Source organism: Mastigoproctus giganteus, chromosome 9, assembly GCF_048544385.1.
Source record: "Mastigoproctus giganteus isolate SK-2022 chromosome 9, ASM4854438v1, whole genome shotgun sequence".
Taxonomy (NCBI): domain Eukaryota; kingdom Metazoa; phylum Arthropoda; class Arachnida; order Uropygi; family Thelyphonidae; genus Mastigoproctus; species Mastigoproctus giganteus.
Genome location: NC_143583.1, coordinates 124,748,472 through 124,771,566, shown reverse-complemented (window position 1 = coordinate 124,771,566; position 23,095 = coordinate 124,748,472). Strand labels below are relative to the sequence as shown.

At 37.6% G+C, this 23,095-nt stretch overlaps 1 protein-coding gene across 2 annotated transcripts in view; it reads left to right on the top strand.

Moving 5' to 3' along the window:
• LOC150080704 (circadian locomoter output cycles protein kaput-like) overlaps nucleotides 1–23,095 on the top strand; it is a 320,717-nt gene that overhangs the window by 158,215 nt on the left and 139,407 nt on the right. For both annotated transcript variants that reach the window (XM_090381907.1, XM_090381906.1), the window contains exons 3-4: nucleotides 13,880–14,007; nucleotides 17,753–17,919. Coding sequence is in view for 1 of the 2 variants with exons in the window: in XM_090381906.1 (XP_090238032.1) it covers nucleotides 13,958–14,007; nucleotides 17,753–17,919 (217 nt within the window). In the remaining variant the exon portion in view is untranslated. The remainder of the gene's footprint in view (nucleotides 1–13,879; nucleotides 14,008–17,752; nucleotides 17,920–23,095) is intronic.

The window sequence follows — 23,095 nt, the reverse complement described above, 5'->3', positions numbered from 1 at the left end:
CTATGAAGTGAATGCCCATAGTGAAATGCACCAATCATGGCTGCAGTTAAAAAAAAAAAAAATGGGCTTTGAATTTATTAAGCTCCAAGGCGGGTTAATTAAGGAGAAAATGTTATATTATCACTAACATCTGAATATGTACATAAAATTTTAATATCACTGCAGGGAGGTGAAAACATCGCCAACATGTAGCTGAAAACATCGCCACGTACATATTCAGCTACATGTTGGCGATGTTTTCACCTCCCTGCAGTGATATTAAAGTTTAATTTTCTGAATTTAATCTAATTAAGGAGATAAATCATTATTGTATAAATGAGAGAGTGAATGGGGGTGTTCGGGTATGTATTTGTGTGTGTACATCGGTCGATTTTGGTTGGTGAGGGGGGAAAAACCCCCCCTCACAGGACTCGGCCCAAGATCGACTAACTTGGTACTGAAAGAAAAAAACCTCTGGAAACTCGTCCAGCGGGATTTGAACCCAGGTTGTTTTCAGCCAGCAAGCGCGCTGCCGCCGAAGGCACTACGCTACCGAGCCCCATGTGTAAAATCTGTAACTTCGCTTACTTGAAGTCTGCGTGCAGCTACATTACACATCGAGGGTTTAGACTTTTAGAGTCAGACAACGTTAACAACAAAATTATTTTGTAGTAAACGTTTTTGTAATTAAGCAAGTAAAAGTAATTTGACATTTTCATGGTTAATCGAAAATGGGCTTATAGCCCAAGCTAACTTGTAAACTACTAGAGAAATGCATTGTTATTTGAATAAAGTTGTCTCAAAACAAAAATGCAATTTTGTAGTTAACGTTGTCTGACACTAAGCATTCGAGAAATTATTTATTAGACAATCCATATTTAAAGGAAACGATCAAACGTTTATTTATGATTCTGTTTTTCTTTCACGATTATTACTAAATTACATAATAATCAAAGAAAAATTTCTACGGAATTTGTATTTCTTTAAGAAAAAAACAATTATAGTTACTACAGAAAAGTTGCGATTTATTAGTCATTCCTCGATGATGCATTATCTATTTCTAGCCCTTCTAGCCGGTCGGCTGTGTATAAGGGGTGAAAGTAAACATTTGCTATTTTTAATAAACGGATTTAATAATAATAATATTTCTGGAATCATTATCACGGGAAATGTGTTGAGATATTGTATAGACTATAGAGCATCATATATTTTATCAAGATTGAATTTAAGGACTTTTACGGCATCAATTCTACATTCCCATTGCGTTTCACAAATAAGTTTAAGTGTCGTTGTTGGAAGTTCCGATTTTAAGGCACTCCAACGATATGTTCATGCTGAAAAGAAAGCGTAAATTTCATGGATAAAAAAAATCCTAGAAAGTCACTGTGAAGTGTTTCTGGAAATTTTTTGACCAAGAAAGTACAGCCAGTGGGGGTGCAGGGGGAGGCAAATTCTCCCCCTTACAAACGTTTTACAGACAGTAAAACGTTTGCATTACGTCTAGCGCAGTTTTTATTTGTTTATTTTTGAAATGATTATTGGAAATACTGTAGTTGTTTTCCCATCAACTAAAGGTCTTAGGTCAGTAGTTTTCAACCGGGGTTCCGTGGCACACTAGGGTGCCACAACAAAATTCTTGGGGTGCCGTGTAATTTCGGTTTAAGTTACTTAAAGTTATTATTATTTTTAAATTTATACATTTATTTCATTTTAAAAAGATGTACAGTATCCATTGTACCGTATCTTTTTAATGTTGTGGTGATCTTTATTTAGTACCTCTATATAAAGAATAAAATTATTATATAGGTATATATTAAAAGTCGAAAATCACTGTTAGGTATTCCTTTTGGCCTAGGGTGCCGTAAAAAAAAAATTACAGGGACAATAAGGGCGCCGTGAACCGAGAAAGTTTGGAAACCTCTGTTTTAGGTTATTGTTGGGCCTGGATGGCCCTGACTCTGTTTAATACTTGTATTAAATAAAGGAATTCTTTATTTATTTTATTTTGTTTTATTTTTTGATTATTAGAAATAGAGGACGAGTATACTATATGCGGCACGTATTAATAAAAAATATTCATTGCATTGCATTGTTCTTCATAAATTTTCATATAATCCCGTTGACTGTATACAGTACAGTATTTAGATTTGAAAAGTTGGGGGCGCTGCAGTTCCACAGTGCCAACGACGAGCCGCCCCTGTTCGTAAGTTGAAAGTCTGTCATCTTTTTCCAAAGAGCTCTGTTTTGTCCACATTGAATATCTGTCGTGGCTGATAATCCTCAGCAGAAATGCCGTCGGCCCTTGCCGCTTCATCAGTTACCTCGATGTTATGTAGATTTACTCGAGCTTTGAACTGAACCCTAAAAAGTTCGTAAGTAGAGGACTGCCTGTATTTATATACTCTTTGAAATGTCACACAAAAATTGATTTAAACTTTTGTTTAAAAATATTCCAATAAATGGGGTTGATTTAATATTGAATTAGATCATCCCACAGACCCTCATTTTTTTTTTTTTTTTTTTTTTTTTGTGATAAACCAATCACACCGTTTCTCTTGTGCGAGCACTTTTAAATGCAGATCCTTGCCAGTCAAGTCTCAAAGACAAAATTTTCCAAAGGATGCAGCTGGTCGCCATTTCGTACCACAGTGGTATCAAAAAAAAGCATGAGAAAAGTTGTCGTGAAAGTGCCAGGCAGTGACTTATGTATTCATCAAGAGCCAATGCTATGTTTTGCTGGTTGTTTACAAACTCAGATAGGTTGGATAACCAACCTTTGGGTTACCCCTTAAAATTTTTTCCAAGGGAGCACACAATTGAAAAACATGAACGAAGTGATATGCACAGAAAACGATTCCTTTCTAACAAAATTTCGCTTATTCCGTGTTCAAACTGTCTTTGCCAATCTCATGACAGCAGAAAAGATAGAAATAGAAAAGAACAGACTGATTTTAACAAGTATCATTGATGCAGTTTTGTTTTTGGCCAAACAAGGCTTAGCATTTCGGGATCATCGCGAATACAGAGGCTTAGGTTTCCTAAGTGCAAACGAGGGGAATTCCTTAGAGCCCATCAAACTACTATCTGAGCATGACACATCACTTAGTCAGTATATGTTACAAAGTGTACGAAATGCAACATATTTCAGCCCAAATATTCAAAATGATTTGATACTCGCTCTGACAGCTGAGCTCACAAAACTGATAGTGAATGAAGTCCAAGTTGCCAAATACTTTTCTGTTATAGTTGACTCAACCATTGATGTTAGCAGGACTGATCAGTTTTCCTTATCATTTCGATATGTGACAGAAACAGATGATATTGTGGAGTACTTTGTTCGATTTCTTGAACTGCCTGGGGCAAGTGCTGAAGACTCATTTAGTGTTCTTACTGCTTTAAACGAGTTAGGGCTATCTATCAATCATAATGTGTTATGGCCAGGCATATGATGGAGCCAGCACCATGGCTGGTCAAATATCAGGTCTTCAAACAAGAGTAAAAGAAATTGCCCCTCATGCACTTTATACGCATTGCTGCGCTCATAATTTAAATCTCATCTTTCAGTAAATTGCAATGTTCACGTGAAGTCGGTTGTAGTTTGGAATTCTAGAAAGCTTGTACACTACACTTATTTTTCTGGAAGTTTACCTCGTCTATCTGTGCTTCGGGAGGAGTAACGTAGCCAGTTAGTCCTTTGCATTAACATTAAAGAAACTATCTGATACCAGATGGGCATACAAGAAATCTGCGGCAGAGGGAGTTGTGCAAAGCTTACCAGATTTTGTTGTTGCCCTGCAACGAATGTTAGATGGGGATATTAACAGCACCCCCACAGTAGCTTACTGAGGCAAAAGGCATTCTTACAACAGTTAAAACATAAATTTGTGATTTTTCTTATGGTGTGGAAAGGTCTCTTAAACAAGGCGCTTATTTCATCCAACTATTTTCAGAAAGCAAACAGACAGCCTTTCACCTAATTAAGGTATTTGACAATGGTTTAAAAGCCATGCGAAATAATGACGAAAGTAATTTTAAGGAAATTGAGCAGGAAGCCAGCGAACTTAGTTCAAAGTGTGAGATAGCTTCCACATGCAAATTCTAAAGAGGACGAAAGAGATTCCGTTATGAAATTGCAGAAGACAACAGAATATCTGATAGTAGAAAACGATTTATAGTAGAATTTTACTTGGTGTCTTTGGATACAGTAATCAGCAGTACACAGGGGAGGTTCAAAAATTTCCTTGATGTGGCCTTCAAACTTTAGTGTACTGGATCCCAAGCATTTTGATGATAAGGGTAATGTCAGCAGGTTAGAATTTTCAGCAAAGGAATATGCCAATGTCCTTGATGACCAAAGTAAAATTATTCAGGAATATTTTTCCTTTAGAGCCCTGATGAGTAGTGAAACAAATTTTGAAGAACTTACCATCACGGCAGTGTTGAAATTTATGACTACCAATGATTTGCTCTCAAGTTATCCAAATGTAACCACACTATATCAAATATTTTACGCCATACCCGTAAGCACCGCTTCTGCAGAAAGATCTGTTAGCCGTAGTAAAACTGATTAAGAATTACTTACGCTTTACTATGACAGAAGACAGACTCTCAGGACTAGCGATCCTTTCCATTGAAAAGGAATTAAGGTTGACTACAGCAACGTGATAAGCAAGGTTGACTACAGCAACGTGATAAGCAAGGTTGACTACAGCAACGTGATAGATCATTTCGCGACAATGAAACCAAGACGCAAGAAATTTCTCTAAGACTCAAGATTGTAACTTCTAACTACCGATTTATTCAACTGCATAACATATTATATCCGTTTTGTGAGCCAAGGATTTTTTTTTTTTTTTTTTTTGGTGTTGCATGTAACAACAGGTAAATTTCTCAAACAGACATAAGCTTGCATTTTGTTAGCCTTAACTAAAGCTTAAGCAACATTATATATATTACAACTTAAATTGATGCGCTCTTGAAAACGCATTAAAAACGTGTGGTCTTAAAAAAGCGTTGTTGATGTGAAATGGCTCGGAAATAATCCCTTGACCTTTGTATGACGCCTATTTTGTGTCACCCCCACTCCCCGTCAAGGAAAAACCTGGGTACGCCACTGACTGAGTACAGCCATGTAAAAAAAGCTGGAGTTCGCCTGGACCTCGCGCTAGTATTGAAGGGTTAAATGTCTTTATTGCAGGCAGTGATTGGTTACATGACTGGCTGATGCAATACTACACACAACAGTGACAGTGGTAGGGGTTAATTTATACAATAAATTTTGGAGTAGACAAGCACTAGGTTTTCAGGCGCCCCTTGAACGTTTATTCCCGGGTGCAGTTCACCTCCCTCGAAATAAGGTTATAAATACATTCTTGAACATAATGCAATATGCTCTGGACTTCGACTTTGTGGAAGAAATTTTGTACAGGGGATCCTCGTTATCCGAGGATAATTGGTTCCAGAATATTCCACTTAAAACGGGGACCAATTTTCGCAATGTTTATTATTTAAATAAAACTAAATGCAACTAGGCATAATATTTTAAGATTCTATATCTATATAATATCGGTGTAGATATTATTTAATATCTATATAGACAATTCTTAAAGGAAAACTATGATAGTAGTGTGAAAAGCATCATTTCATCCGTAGCTCATATTGTGTTCATCCTTCACAACGAGTTGTCCCTGTATTGCACTACCGCGATTAAGTAACGCTTCACTAATAGAGAAGACTATTGTTCTCGGTGAGCGCCACCACCCAGACGGCACCGTTTCAAAGCTAGTTGGCTTTTCATTGGTGGGTGGGAAGGTACCCTGGTATTGCAAGTGATGCGTTACTTATTCGACGTAGTGCAATACATGGGCAGCTTGTTGTGAAGGGTGAGTAGATATACCGATATTATATAGTAATGGTTATTATGTACTTTTACATAGCGAAAAATGGATGAAGGAACTGAAAAATGGGAAAATTATTTTATTAGGTTATAAAAGAAGGTCGTTCTCACAAAAAAAAAAAAATAAAAAATATATATATATATATATTCAAGTATATATATATATATATTCAAGTGCCTGACCAATTTTCTCAAGAGGAAAAAGCTGTACTTCTTTAATTTTCAAATCCTCGTAACTGCGGGGACTCGGATACCGGGAACCCCTGTATTTTAATAAGACAGTGACCCGTAGCACAGCTCTAGGCTGTGCAGGCGCTTTCTAGCAACTGAACAACAGGAAAGGGTATTGCAAATTATAGTGTGAAGTCTGCCCATCTTCACAAAATTTTACAGTGAACCTTGTAGATCGCTTGGAATGATGTTTGTCAGGACTCTATTATAAAATTTATCACCAGAATACCACGTCTGTGTTAGGCCATGATAAAATCTTGTGGAGGATATTATATTTTGATGAAAAATCAGTATAGTTGCTAATATTAATAATTTCAATATTTGTTTGCTGTAAATTTTTCAGTCCTTAATAAAAAAAAAAAAAAAAAAACTCTTAAAATATTTTGAATTTTTTTTTTTGTATCAAATCCTACATTGTCATAGCTGATTAAAAAAAAATAGTAATGAAAACTTTTGCTATATGCTGTGATTCCAAACTTTTAGGCGGGAGAGTAGTTTAGTTAATATGTACAAGTAGAATCATTGTGTTTCACGATTAATCTTCCAACGTATTAGTCAGCCTATATCTTTCATTTCGCCACGCGTCTTCACCAAACTGGAGCTTCGTTCCGTTATGACGTTAGAATTCATAGAATGTGTATTTGTTTACATTTTTATCCAATTAACGGATGATGTGTCCGTCGATGGAAATTGAAAGCGATATGTTTGCCGCCCCGCTCAAAAAGTGGATCGCGGAATTCACGTGTAAATCGGACTGACCTTCTGAAATTGGGACAGTTGGCAGCAACACCTTAGGTCCACTTATATATAAACTTTAAGACGTCTTTCCAGCAGATCTAATGAAGCTTATTACCTACTGTCTTATCACAAATAAGATTTAAAAAAAAAAAAAACCTTCTGTACAAAGATAACTAGAAGCCTTCGTGGCATAATGCTCAAAATGTTATACAGTACTGTCTGATGAACCGTAGCCATTGTTTATAATATTAATATCCTACGCAACCAGGTACGTGTCACTACAAATGACTTCTATATTCAGCCAGAACTGTAAGGCGCCTCCGTAGCCAGGTGGGCAGGAGCAGCAGTGTATAGCACACGCTTCTTGATTAGACCGGGGTTCGAGCCCGTGACCGCCAAATACGGAGGATGCGGAAAGGTCAGGGAATGACCACCGCATATCCCCGGAGCAATATGGCCTTAGTTGCTAATGCTCCTAAAAAGCAAATAACAACAACAGAACTGTAAATGGATTGTGAGGGTGGCTTATATATAATGATTTTAATATGCATTATTAACCAGAAACTTGTGGAACTTTTTCGTGGTTATGGGGGTGGGATTACATGCTGCAGTATTGTTGGCACGTGCAAGAAGATGCGCTGCTGCATTTCATCGTTTTGACTTCCTCTCCCACCCTTTATAATTTAGAACTCTTGTGTGTATGTTTTAAAGAGAAGTTTTAACTTGGCTTTGCAATTAATCTGTTTCAGCCACTGCGCTCAAGTTTATAATGATACCGTCATCGTTTTTAGCTTGCTCTCATTAGTCACTGTATTTACTGTTTGCGCATAAATTTAGAATTCAGTAAGGTGGAAAACATTCTCTATTCAGGTTTGTGTAGAAAACAGATATATATATATATATATTTAGCATGAATATGCAAGTGAAAGCTGTAATCATGCATTAGTAATGGCGAAACGACTCTGATCACCGCCCTGATGACATGCTTAGAATCAGTCCACTTTGCCATTTGTTGAACAAAACGCACCTTTGGTTCGACCGTTACTATAGTAACGTGCTTTCTGCTATTAACTGAAATCTCGAGAAAAGTAACCAAGAAACGCGCTATATCAGAGTCAAAAGGACCAAAACCATCTGCAAGATGTTTTCATAACGTTTATAAATAGCTTTGTTGAAATGGTGGAATTGAATATGAGCTATGTCGCCGGGCTTCGCTAAGGATTGCTGGAGTCCCGTGGAAATAATTTGATAATCGGTAACACATTTAATTATATAATTGAAAAATATTTTATGATACATTCAATGGAATTCATGCATTTTGTTTTGTTTACTAACCAGGATTGCTTTTTTTTTTTTTGATGAAAATCCCAAACATGTTTTTTTTTTATTATTATAATTAAAAATTGGTAAACGTGTGGTGTCGGCTCCGCTGCTCAATCAACCCCTCCAGTGGAAGGCGCTACTACAAGGTCCGGCTATAATACAATAAAACAGTATAGTCATACTGTTCCGCTTGAACTTAGCCAGACTCACTGCCCCTGCCACTTAGGAGGCAACTGTATAACGAAACTCTTACAATAAAATAAATATAATGAAATTTTTCGTACTTCACAAGTTATCCCCTTCAAAATAATTGGCTTGGGTTTCCACAAACTGTTCCATACATTTCTGGAAGCCATCTTCGGTAAGCCCTTTTAACACGTCCTCCTTTTTATTTATTTATTTATTTTATGTCTTCAATGGGCTCAAAATGGGATTCCTTAAGTACACCTTTCAGTTTAGTGCAGAGGAAAAAAGTCATGAGGGGTTAGGTCTAGTGAGTAGGATGCAATGCATGTTCACACACAGATTTTTTTTTTTTTTTTTTGCCATAAACTGGCATTGTGTGCTGGAGCATTGTTTTAATGGAGCATCCAGCCAACCTTCCACAATTCAGGTCTCTTCCTTTGAATTTTTTCACACACCCTTTTCAGAACTTCAATGTAGTGTGATTGACAGCATGATCTGATGGGATATATTCAGCCATAATAATTCTTTTTATATCAAAGGAAACAAGAAGCATGGTTTTCCTTTTTGATTTTGACATTCTTGCTGTTTTTTGGCTTTGTGATTATTTTATCTTCCATTGCATTGACTGTCTTTAGTTCCTGGATGACACTTAATACTGATGCACAAGGATCAGTATTAACTGTCACGCTTTTCGCCATCAAAGTAAATTCCATCACAGAACAACTTCCTCCAACTGTAAACAGTGCCAACTTCCTCCAATTGTAAACTTTGATGACTTTAGCATATTTTGTCAGTCATGCAACATGAGTGTTATTGAAAGACAACTGCAAAAAGCCATTGATCGCTTAAATTCCTGGGCACTGTCTAATGGATTCAAGTTCTCGCTGCAGAAGACCGTTTGCTTACACTTTTGTCGTAAGTGTAATCTTCATTATGAACCTGAATTAAGGCTTGAACAAAATGCTATTCCAGTAGTGGCAGACACAAAATTCTTGGGACTCGTATTTGATAAAAAGCTGACCTTTCTATATCACATCCGTCAACTCCGTACAAAGTGCTTTATTGTACGAAGCTCATTATTGAATATTCTTCGCTCTCTCTCCTCTACATCTTGGGGTGCAGACTGATGCACCCTACTATGCATTTACCATGCGCTTGTACGATCGAGACTAGATTACGGGTCCCTGGTATACAATTCAGCCAGAGACAGTGTACTTCAATGGCTGGATCCTGTCCATCATCAGGCTCTCCATATCGCTATTGGAGCATATCGAACATCTCCTCTCCAGAGCTTATATGTCGAAGCAAATGAACCACTGTTATCGGTTCGACTTAAACAGTTGTCTCTAAAGTATGCTTTAAAACTGAAATCCCTGCCAGACCATCTTATGTGGCCATTTGTAAAAGAGCCACGATGGGAAAATTTGTACAACACCCATAAGACTGCCAATCGTCCTTTTGGTATTCGTCTCCAAGGGCTACTCAAAGAACTTAAAATCAAGGTAGACAAGGTTGCCCAAACACCAAAGCAACCCCTTCTACCCTGGCATGCTCACGTTCCAGCATGTGTCTTGTCCCTTAAAAACTGGGCAAAGTCAGACACTCCATCATCTGTCTACCTGCAGCTTTATTCAGCACACTGAGCTGAACAATCTGACTTTGCGCCAGTTTACACAGACTGCTCGAATTCGGAATCATATGTTGGATCTGCTGCTGTCTTTACAGACACCACTACATCGGAGCAGATTCTCTCTGAATTCAGCATATTTACTGCAGAGCTGCACGCTACAGAGTTAGCCTTGGATCACATTAGTAAATACCAATACCAACAGTTCATTTTATATTCTGACTCTCTCAGCATGTTGCAGGCTTTAATAACTGTGAGATATAATCCTCATCCAGTTCTGTCTTTCATTCAGCAGAAGATTCACTCTCTCCATGAATGTGAATACGATATCTGCTTCTGCTGGATTCCCAGCCACATTAGGATTAGAGGAAATTATTTGGCTGACACTGCAGCCAAATCAGAAATTCCCAATAGTAATCGCTGCCTGTCAGTCCCCTATACAGATTACAGGAAATAATACACCAGAAGATACACTCCCAATGGCAGGATTTGTGGAATAGACAAGACTACAAACAAATTATATCATATAAAGCCTGTAATTGAATCGTGGCATTGCGCAGGAATCGTAAGAAGGAAGTTGTTCTTGCCCGGACCCACGTAGGACATACTCATTTGACACATTCGTATTTGCTGAGGGCTGATTATCCTCCTATGTGCAAGTCCTGTGACACAATTTTATCAATTAGACACATTTTAATTGACTGTCCACATTTTAGTAATATATGTTTGATCGCTTTTAACCATCTGACTGAGCCATATACCCTCAGTCAGGTTTTATCCGACAGTGACAATGTGTCTGCTGTATTTAAATTTTTACACCATATTAATTTCTATAAATGTATATAAATTCCTGAAATATATATATATATATTTTAATGCATATACTGCTTTTTACCATTATATGATTTGGGATGAGGTAACCTTTTTTCAAAAGTTACCAGAATTTATTTTTGAACTGATATAATTTTATCCTGGCACATAATAGCCTTAGATGCTAATGCACCAATAAAATCATAATCTAATCTAAATCCTCGGTCATACTGGAACAGCAGACTTTCATCGCAAGTAATTGCAATACTCAGAATGTCTGAGTTTTTTTTTTTTTTTTTTTCAAAACTTCTTCAGGAACTTGGAGTCTTCTCATTTTTTGACCTTCATTCAAACGCTACTTTAATACACCTTTTGAATTTTGAATGAAATTTCATTCAAAATTTTTTGGCACCACCTTGGCATGCTTTTCTGATGTATAAATTTTCACTTAATTTCTTACTGTTTCTTTTTCCATATTGAGTTCTGATGCAAACCTTTCTAATGCTTAAACAAAGACACTTCTAATCATTGTCCTTACACTTCCACATTTTCATCAGTTTTCATGGATACGGGACAGCCTAGTCATTCATTGTCTTCCACATTCTCTGCTTTCTAAACATATTTTATGCCATTTAGATGCACACACTCTAGATATACACTGGATGTAGCCGAGTGGTCAGGAGTGCAAGTCAGTATCACATGCTCTTTGAGTAGACTGGGGTTCAAACCCGTGACTGCTAAATCCGATTAGCAATTTGTATCGATTGATTTATTGTAAACTCCACTGACCTGGTGATCGTGCTGGAGTGTAAACAAGAATGTTTTTGTTTTTTATTTAAGGACCAGTTAGGTTTTCACGGTAGCTTCTCATAGGAGTGGCCTGGATATGGGAAAATTATACCAAAGGAATCTCATGAGGTACAGAAATGATGAAGGAAACAACACCGACACAACAATGGAAATAAAATGGTACAGAGGGACTTTATTCAAAAATGGCAACATAGTGGTGGCTGCCATTATCTGGTCTTGGCGCATTATAGCCTTAGTTGCTAATGTCCCAATAAAATCCAAACCAAACCAAGCTGCCATGATACAGATGCATCACTGCCAAAGATGGAACAAAGGAAAGAGGTGGTCCTCAGTAGGAGATATGGCCACCCCTAATGTCGATGCAGGCTTTGCACCACCTGTCCATACTTAGAACAATGTTGTTGATAAGTTCTTGCAGTAACATCATCCATTACTCTGTCAGTGCTGTCTTCAGCTGGTGAACATTTTACCAATGATATATGGGAATTTTGCCAGCAGAGACAAGGTGATTATCCCTGTGTATAAAGCAATGGTCACAAGATTGGTGAGAGGAACAAATGGGTGCTCTTTCCAAGAGAGGCTTAAGTTCTGCAAGTTGCAGCATCTTGAGACTAGGCACCTGCAAGGTGATCTGATTGAGATGTATAATAAGGCTTTGAATAGTTTGAGCTGTCTCAGTGCTGATGGGATACTTCCCCTTGCTCAGATTAAGAATCTGAGTGGGCATAGATTAAAATTGAGGAAACACAGTTGTAGAATAGATGTGCAGAAGTTCGCCTTTAGCCAGTGGTTGGTTGATTGCTGGAACAAACTTCCGTCTGTTGTTGTGGAAGTTAATAGCTGAAATAAATTTAAGGCTGAACTAGACAAACATTTGGAATGACTGGATGGGTGAAATGGGAATGTTTTTTTTTTATTTTTGTGTGTGATGCTGTATAAGCCTGCTTTCTTGCATCACATGCCTCAACTAATGCTAATGATATTTTAGAAATTATTTTATTATTATTATTATCTAGCCAAGGAAACCCAAGGCTTATGCTGCACCAGCCAAAAAAAAAAAATCTGAACTACCCAAAGAGAGAGGGAGAGAAATAAAAGGGAATCACCAAGGAAAAGAAGACTGATGATATTCAGCTCAGGATCCTGGGTGTGCCAAGCCCATACTGTTATTGTTATTATTAGCCATGTGGTGCAAGGAAGTCTGAAGCTTATGCTGCACCAGCCAAAAAAAAATAAATTCCAGAGTTACCCTGAGAGAGAGAGAGAGAGAGAGAGAGAGAGAGAGAGAGAGAGAGAGAGAGAGAGGAATCAGAAGTAGAAAGGAATCACCAAGAAAGAGAAGAATGATGATATCCAGCTCAGGATACCCTGGGTGTGCCAAGCCCATACTCACCAGATGTGAGCCCCTGGGGTTAATACTCACCAGATGTGAGCCCCTGGGTATATCACATGTCCAGTTTATTTTAATATAAATGTGTAATTTAAGTGATTTACACATATAATTAACAGAAGGCTAACAACGAATGAACAGTCTTTATTATTCACTAGAATAGTGTTTCCCAAAGTTTGGTACATGTATCCCCAGGGGTAGGTGAAAGCGTTTTAAAGGATACAAGGCAGAATTTTTTTATTTTTCTTTATCATAGTTTTTTTAATCCAATAAACAATTTTTTTTTACTGAAATTTTTAATACCAAAATAGTAGGTATTAAAAATGTGCTTTCTTCACTAGCTTGCATGCTTATTTTAATTTCAGACTGGTACGAATACATTATGTATACTGGTCTGTCAGAATGTTTGTTGATTTTTATTACTACTTCCATTTTTTTTATTATTATTTCTATATACAGTATATATGTATAACTTTTATTATGTATTAATAAATGAAAATCATATATTGTACTGTATTTGCTATAATCTAGATAAAATAGTATTATTCAAACTATGCCACAAATTATCTTTGGCCATGAAGGGGTACGCTGTAAGACTAAACTCTCAAAAGGAGTACATGATTATTGTAAGTTCAGGAAACACTGTGCTAGAATACGGAAACATGGTCTCATCTAAGTAACTTAGTACCCATCATGGTGAGGTGCCAGTGGTTTATAGATGGATTATTACAGTTATTCTGTTACAATTATTCTTTTGTTACCATGATTTGATATCAATATACAAATAGTTTTAATACAAAGACCTGCAAGTCTCGTAATTCTATGTGAATAGGAATAGGCCCTATAATGACTGGGTATTGTGATTATTAAGAATTTTTTTTTGTTTCAGAAGAATGTCTTTTCTTCAGTATAGGAGTGGTGAGTAACACTCCACCATCATCCAGGCAGACAGCTGTAAGATACAGCAATGCCAAGCACTATGGCAGCTCATCAGACAACAGCCTCTGAGAATGCTAGGTAATATTAATCCTTGTTTAGATTGCATGAATGTCAGTGTTTATCTTAGTGATTTGCTATAATGAAATTCATTTTGATTAGTGTCTTCATCATATATGATAACAACCAAAAACATACCTAGTTATGCCACATGTAAGGTATATGACTATTCATTGTGTGATCATTAGTATTAGTAGAGGCATATGATGCAAAAAAGCAAACTTATACAGTATCGGCCACAAAAAAAAAAAAAAAAAAAAAAAAAACGCCTTCCGATTTCACCCATCGATTTGCTTCAAATGTTTGTCCAGTTCTTCCTTGAATTTGTGTAGACTGTCAACTTCCACAATGACAGATAGAAGTTTGTTTCAGCAATCAACCACCTGCTGGCTAAAGACAAATTTCCACATATCCATTCTACAACTGTCTTTCCTCTATTTGAATTTATGCCCCCTCAGGTGCACAATCTGAGGAAGAATCAGCATTGAGCTTGCTCAAACCATTCAAGGCCTTATACACCTCAATCAGATCACCCTGCATGTGACTAATCTCCAGACCCTGTAATTTGCAGAACTTAAGCCATTTTTGGTAAGAGCAACCCTTTGTTCCCCTGACCAAACTCATTGCCCTTCTCTGTACTCATTCCAGCAGCTCTACATCCTTCCAGACATGTATTAAAGGTGTATTAAAGTAGTGTTAAAGGTGTGGCTTGACCATTGCCTTATACAAGGGGATAATCACCTCCTTATCATTGCAAGCAAAGTTTCCTGTATATCACTGACAAGGACCCATCAGCTGCTCTAGTAGCCTGTCTGTATTGCTCAGAAAACTTCATATTTGACTGCATAATTATATTTAGTCTCAAACCAATTATATACAGGCCATTCTCTCTTTACAAGTTTTTGCTTTAAGAGTTTTTTTTTTTTTTTTTTTTTTTTCAAAGTATCAGGTATTAACAAAATCGAAAATATGAACATTAATTGCAAAAAATGAATGTTAAACATTCATAAATACTGCATTTCAAACCACGCCTGTAGTTATACAATACGGTGTACCGTGCTTTACGATATTATCACAAAAATATCGTAATGTGAACCTAATAACACATTGTTTTTTTGGTAATTCATTCCACAACCTTGGAAGTTGAAATTTTTGCTATATAACTCCCTTAAAGGTTGTTTTCATAATATAAATTGTATTAGCTACCAATTCGAATCATTAAATGCACTCCACTTTCAACATTATCATATGTTATAAGGACCAATTTTGAGCAGCTTTGTGATATTTTTCTAAAGCACATTTTTGTGGAAGTCATGACCAAAACAATTTGCACTTTCCGGTTTATTAGGCTCTTCTGTTACTGCAAACAATTATAAACAGGTAGTAAACTCTATGTTATTGCATTTGTGAAAATACCGATAGCTGGGATTTTTACGTTATTATGGTGAAATGTGTTTGCCCTTCACTGAAATCTTCAATTGTATAAAAAACATAAATAAATTTTCATACGTTTTTGTGCCACTGATCTTTCTGTATGCTCCCCTTGTCACCTCCTCATGATTTTGACATCACTACAGTCGGGCAGGAGCCTGTCAGTGATGCAGCTACGTGCATAACAGAAGTTATCGTCCATGCAACTGCAATCGCCATTCCAAAAACATCTACCCAGTATCCACTATTTCCCAAACTATGGTGGAATTCTGAATGCAGAGCAACAGCAAAAAAAGCTCAAAAGAAAGCTTGGGGGTGGGGGGGTGGTATTCCGATGATATCCTATCATGATCAGTCTAATAGCTTTTAAACGTACATGATCTAATGCACACTACATTTGCCATCAGAGACAAGCAGAATCATGTATTTGTTTTATGTCACCTATTACTAAGTCCACTAGCACTAAGGTGGCCTAGGATAAAATCTTGAAAATATACATCACTGTCTTCGTCAAACCTAGAGTATAATGGATCCACTATTGTAGAGCCAACTGCAATTGCTAATGCTCTTGGTGAAACATTTTCTAACATCTCAGCATTATCATCGTATTCCCCAGAGTTCGTGGTCCTGAAACATAAATCTAAAAAACATGCACTTTATTTCTTATCAAAGGTTGAATGGCCAGTAGGGATTCTTTATCCCTACTGGCCATTCACCATGCTGGAGTAAAACAGAGCTCTCTTTCTCTCTCTCTCTCTAAGGCAAATGCTGTTGGACTAGATGGCATCCATTATAAAATGATAAAGCGCCTTTCTCAAAAATCTATGGATCACCTGCTCTTTGTGTATAACAGAATCTTTTTTTGAAGAGCAATTTCTGTATGCCTGGTGTAAGGCAACCATTCTTGCTTTTGCTAAGCCAGGAAATGATCCTAAACTTCCTACCAACTGTCAACCTATCACTCTGTCTAGCTGTTTATGCAGAATTCTGGAAAGAATAGTCAATGCCCATCTTATATGGTATTTAGAATCAAATACCCTCTCCAACATGTAGTATGGCTTCCAATAAAACAAGTTCACCCTGGATAATTTAATTAGACTGGAAACATACATCGGAGATGCCTTCCAGTAATGAGAACATCTGGTATCTGTTTTCTTTGACATGGAAAAAGTGTATGACACAACTTGGAGATTGGGCATCTTGAAGTACTTGTATAGCCTCAGTCTCAGAGGGCATCTCCCTGTTTTTATTAAAAACTTTTTAGCCAATTGGTGTTTCCAAGTTCATGTAGGATCCACCTTCTCTCATCCCTTAAGCCAGGAGCTTCTTGATTAGACCGGTGTTCAAGCCCGTGACCACCAAATACGGAGGATGCAGGAAGGTCAGGGAATGACCACCGCATATCCCCGGAGCAATATGGCCTTAGTTGCTAATGCTCCTAAAAACCAAACAACAACAACAACCCTTAAGCCGAGAGGAAGGAGTACTGCAGGGATTTTTCATGTTATTTTATAAGACATTAAGCTACAAGAATAACCTGTTTTCTAATTTATAAATTCATTTTATATGAATTCATTTTATATTCTTCAAACTCTTTGACAACCCCTCGTATATACCAAAAATTATTGTTGGAAGAAACTGAAGTCCAATGTTAACAAATATCTTCAGACTTTCAACTGATACAACTCATACTTGAGTATGTAGGTTCTTGAGGTGCCTCCGTAGCCAGGTGGGAAGGAGCAGCAGTGCATAGCACACGCTTCTTTATTAGACCAGGGTTCGAGCCCGTCACCACCACATACAGAGGATGCAGAAAGGTCAGGGAATGACCACCACATATCCCCGCACCCTAAAAACCAAATAACAAACAAATAACAAAAAAATGTAGGTTCTTATACCTCTCATGGAACTTTTATTTTAATTATGAAACATTTTCCCTTATTGGGAAAAATTATATAATCATTTTCAGTTTGTACCTTTATTATAATTATAATCAGTTAAAATTATATATTAAATAATATATTAAAATTATATTAAATATATTAAAATTATATAATCAGTTTGTACCTTTATTAGGTACAAACAAATAACAAAAAAAATGTAGGTTCTTATACCTCTCATGGAACTTTTATTTTAATTATGAAACATTTTCCCTTATTGGGAAAAATTTTATAATCATAATATTGTTAATTTTTGGTATTAGATTTCCTTACAGGCATCATAAAAGATCTGTTAAGTTGAAGAATTTGTTTGTTTCAGCTACTTAGAAATTAAGAACTTTATTGCTAAATATATATATATATATTTTTTAATTTGGCTTTATTTTAATTCTTAGTGCCAGCCGACTTCAGAGAAATCTTGCTGAGAAACATCGTCGTGATAAACTGAATGGATATATCTCGGAGTTGGCAACTATTGTTCCAATGGTGTCTATGGCAACAAAACGACTGGATAAAACTAGTATATTAAGGCTTAGTGCAGCTCATTTAAGGCTGCAAAAGTGTAAGCTGATATTTTCTGTTAGTTACCAAACAGTACAGTGTTATTTGTAGTCTTTGGTTTACACACACACACATGTACTGAGTAGTCACTTTATTAGGTACGGCTACCTAATAGTGAGTAAGTCTCCCTTTAGCCCTCATATCCTTATTGGGAAAAATTGAGTTTGTACCATTCGTCATGGTATGGACTCAATGAGGCGTTGAAAGTGTGCCATAGGGATGCTGGACCATGCTCACCCAGATACTTCTCAAAGTTGCTGCAAATGGGATCATTTCAGATCTCTACCCTGAAGAACTCATTTCAACTTATTCATTCTGATGGTCCTGTTCTGTTCACTTATGCACAGATGAATACTTTGCAACCCATAAAGGAATGCAACTGGTCAGAAAAGAATTTATAGATACCTGTTCCATCCAAATGTTTCTGCACTGGTATCAACAGGTCCAATATACACCACTAAAACACCCCCTACACCATTACACTGCTGCCATCACCACCCTGCATTATTGACACCTGGCAGGATGAGTTCATGGACACTTATTGTTTTTTTTTTTACCATATTCTGATCCCCTCCCCATCAGTGTGAAACAGCATATATCAGACAGGGCAATGCTTTTCCAAAACTTCACTGCATAGTGTTGGCATTCCTGAATACACTGCAACCATGCTTTCTTATTTTTTGCTGACAGGAGTTGGAACCCACTTCAGTCTTGGCTGCAGTACAGGAATACTTTGCATAGCGCGGTTAATTCATGCCAAAAAAATAATGCGCTATGTGAAACCATGCTGATCGAGGTGTTATTAGTATGTATTTTAATGTAATGCGTTCCGACAATTTGATTATATGGGTCAAGTTGCAAAAATATATAGGTGTTTGTTTACTATAAATTGATGCACATGAAATTCTTGCAAAAAAAGAAACTAAAATGATAAAAATGAAAAATACTAATAAATACAGTACAAATGATTTTTATTGCAGTATATACATACCAAAAGAATATACGTGAAGTATGTACTGTATTTTTATTTTGAAAAATAACTGATCAGCTTAGTTTGCACAGTTTTTATCTGCATACATCTCTTTACAATAGCGAATGTCATTTTGCAACGCCTGCCTTACTTTCATACCTCGTTCGATGTTTGGATCTAGAAGAACACTCGGCGCCATTACATTTCGTCTTTCCACTCATATTTGCGTATAAAGGTGTAACGTTTTTAAAAAATAATCTTTAATAAAAATACACAGCGAAAAATATTTGTGCTGCTTACTCACAATCAATGACCTCACTGCTCGGAATCTAGTGTTTACTCATCTATCAAAGCTAGCAGAGTCCGTATATAATGGGAGTCAGTGTGGCCTTGAATCCATAATGCATTGGCCTACATGCTGGCATTATAATACCAATACATATCAAATGTATTGGTGCATAACGCAGTTAATTTTTTTTCAATTTGTAAACTGCGCAATAGCGAAACCCACACTGTTCGAAACCATACTATGCGAGGTATTCCTGTACTCCACCATTGACAAAGGTATGATAAGTTGCACATTTGAAATGCCACTTTGCTTATCACTGTTTTACTGGATTGTTATTTGACTGACTGACTGACTAGCTTTTATGTTACCTTTACAAGTCTTGTCAGCCTCTTTTGGCCTCTGACATCAGTCAGTTGTTTCTTATCCTAGGATTGCCATTGACTCACTGTTATTTGATTATTGGACCAATCTCAGTATACTTGAGACACAGTCATGTATCTCTACATGAAAACATCAGCAGGATTGCAGTTTCTGAAATACTCAGACTGGTGCATCTGGCACAAACTACCATGCCACATTCAAAATCACTTAAATATTTTGTCTTGCCCATTCTCAGGCCCCGAGTGCCAAGCGATAGTGTCCAAGCAATTTTCATAAGTGATTTATAGTGCTCTTTTTCAGTGATTTAGTTATATTTTCTTTCCAGTGATTTTCTCATTCTCATTTCTCTGTAAGTGGTTCTGTACTTAACAGATCCTAAGTAAGAACCCAGAAAGGAAAATCACCTTTCTTTTCCTAGTATATTTATTAATTTTTGCACTAACAAACTAACCTCTCCAACCGCCTGGCCACTAGGTGGCACCGCTCCTGCCTCCACGTGGCAGGGCCGGAAATCTGGGAGGAAAAGCTCTTACTCCCAGGGCAAAAAGGAGCAACGATGGACAAAAATAAACAGTCCTCGTGTGGATCTTATGATTCAGAACTGGACAAACATAATCCAGATCATGATGACACAAATGTATCCCATGCTAAGAGACAAAAAATGGATGTCAGATGAACTGATGAGGCATATGGCAGAGAAGAAACATGCATGGGATACATACAAATTAACACATGACACAGAAGCCTATGATAGATACAAGTTGATCTGTAACCAAGTTACAAAGGAGGTTAGGCAGGCGAAGGCAGAGTACGAGAAATCTTTGGCAGGGGATGCAAAGAAAAACAGCAAAGAGTTCTTTACTTATGTAAACTCTAGAAGGAAGAGGATGAATCAGATTGGTCCACTTGATATCGATGGGTCAACTGTTGATGATCCTGCTCAAGTAGCTAACAAACTAAATGAATATTTTGCATCGACATTCACACATGAGGAGTTATTTAGCGAGGGAAAGCCAGGGGTGTATTCAACTCTAGCAGTAAGCTAGAGAATCTTGTAATAACTGAGAGTAAAGTGGATGAGAAACTGTTGAAGATAAACACAAGAAAGGCACCTGGGGTGGATGGGATCTATCCAGTTATATTAAAGGAGGCAGCAGAGGAAGTAAGTAAACCCTTAGCCATAATTATGAGAGCTTCCTTGGACTCAGGGGAGGTACCCGCAGACTGGAGATGTGCAAATGTGACCCCAATTCACAAAGGAGGATCAAAGGCTGACACAAGCAATTATAGACCTGTGAGTTTAACTTCTGTTCCAGGAAAATTAATGGAGGCACTAGTTAAAGAGGCATTGCAGGATCATTTAGACAAGACTTCAGTTATAGCTCGGACACAGCATGGTTTTGTTAAGGGGAAGCCTTGCCTGACCAATTTGATTGGCTACTATGATGCAGTCACAAAGGAACTGGATGCAGGGAATAACTTTGATATTATATACTTGGATCTTAGAAAGGCTTTTGATACTGTTGCACATGGAAGACTGCTGCACAAATTGGAGCAGTGTGGCATTGGAGGCAAATTGCTGCTGTGGATAAAGGGGTGGCTGAGGGGGAGAAGACAGAGAGTGGTAATCAATGGACACTGCTCATCGTGGACTAATGTTATTAGTGGAGTCCCTCAGGGCTGGGTCCATTATTGTTTTCTGTATTCATAAATGATATTGATGATGGTATATCTAGCTTAATGTCCAAGTTTGCAGACGATACAAAGGTTGGCAGGGTTGTCAAGGACACTACTGACACTATGCTGCTGCAACAGGCTGCAACTGGAAAGGTTGAGCAGATGGGCTGAGAGGTGGCAAATGAAGTTTAACATTGACAAATGTAAAGTACTACACATGGGAAACAGCAACCCCAGAGCAACGTATCAACTCTGTGGTACTACACTGACAGTGGTAGAGAATGAAAGGGACCTGGGGGTGGTTGTGCAGGCAGATATGAAGTTCTCTGAGCAGTGCAGACGGGCTGCAAGAGTAGCTCGTGGTGTATTGTCAATGATATATAGGAATTTTTCTAGCAGGGATAAGGAGGTGATTATTCCCTTGTATAAGGCAATGGTCAGGCCACACCTAGAGTAGTGTATACAGGTCTGGAGCCCTCATTTCAAGAAGGATGTAGAGCTCCTGGAACGAGTACAGAGAAGGGCAACAAGATTAGTGATTGGAACAAAGGGGTGCTCTTACGAAGAAAGGCTTAAGTTTTGCAAATTACAGTGTCTGGAGACTAGGCACCAGCGAGGTGATCTGATAGAGGTGTATAAAGCATTGAATGGTTTGAGCATGCTCAATGCTGATGGAATTCTTCCTCTTGCTCAGAATAATCACCTGAGAGGGCATAAATTCAAATTGAGGAAAGACATGTGTAGGATAGACGTGCAGAAATTTGCCTTTAGCCAGCGAGTGGTTGGTTGGTGGAACAGACTTCCATCCCTTGTTGTTGAAGTTGATAGCCTAAATAAGTTTAAGGCTCAGCTGGACAGGTATTTTGAACGAACAGAGGGGTGAAGTGGAAGTGGGGTTTTTTTTTGGCTGATGCTGCATAAGCTTGCTTTCTTGCATGAAATGCCTCTACTAATGCTAATGCTTAAAAAAAAAAAAAAAAAAAGAAGGAATGGACAAGACCACTCCTATCTTTCTAATACTACACTCCTCCACAGACCAACCATTGAGTAAGCTGTCCCCATTTTTGATACAGAAATGTCTCGAAAATGTGGCTGGCCCTCCAAAAATGGTTCGGCGTTTAAGATCCGGAGATTTATTAATCAAAATGACCGAACATAGACATGCTGAGAGGCTATTGAATGTATCCACTTTCAGTGTAATTCCCATGAAGGTTACCCCACATGCCACCTTAAACTCCTCTAAAGGGGTAATATCAGAGTGGGATCTATTGAACGTATCAAAGGATGAGCTTGTGCATGAACTAAGAGATCAAAACGTGGTACAAGCCAAAAGAATTGTTATTAAAAGAGATGGAGAGCCTGTCCCCACACGGACGGTGATACTAACATTAAAAACACCAAATCTACCTACTTCTATTAAAGCTGGTTATCTTAGATGCCAAGTAAGACCATACATTCCAAATCCAGTCCGGTGCTTTAAGTGCCAAAAATTTGGTCATTCCCAAGCTGTCTGTCTGCAGAGGTGTAGCCACTTGTGCTAACTGCGGATCAAAAGAACATACACACACGAACTGTAATACTGAAATGCAAATTTGTCCTAACTGCCATGGTAACCACTCTGCCTTCTCTAAGGAATGCCATCAATGGAAAAGAATATTCAAAAATGTAAGATTGAGCAGAAAGTATCCTATCAAGAAGCTAAAAAACATTTTGCAGTACCTGGTAAGTCACCTACATATGCTTCAGTTACCCAACGGCTACGTTCAGTAGAAACTCAGACAGACTGCTCAGTCCCTCCAAATATCTCAATATCTGGTTGGGCTAAATCACTCCTCTCCTCATCAAAGGAAAAACCTATTC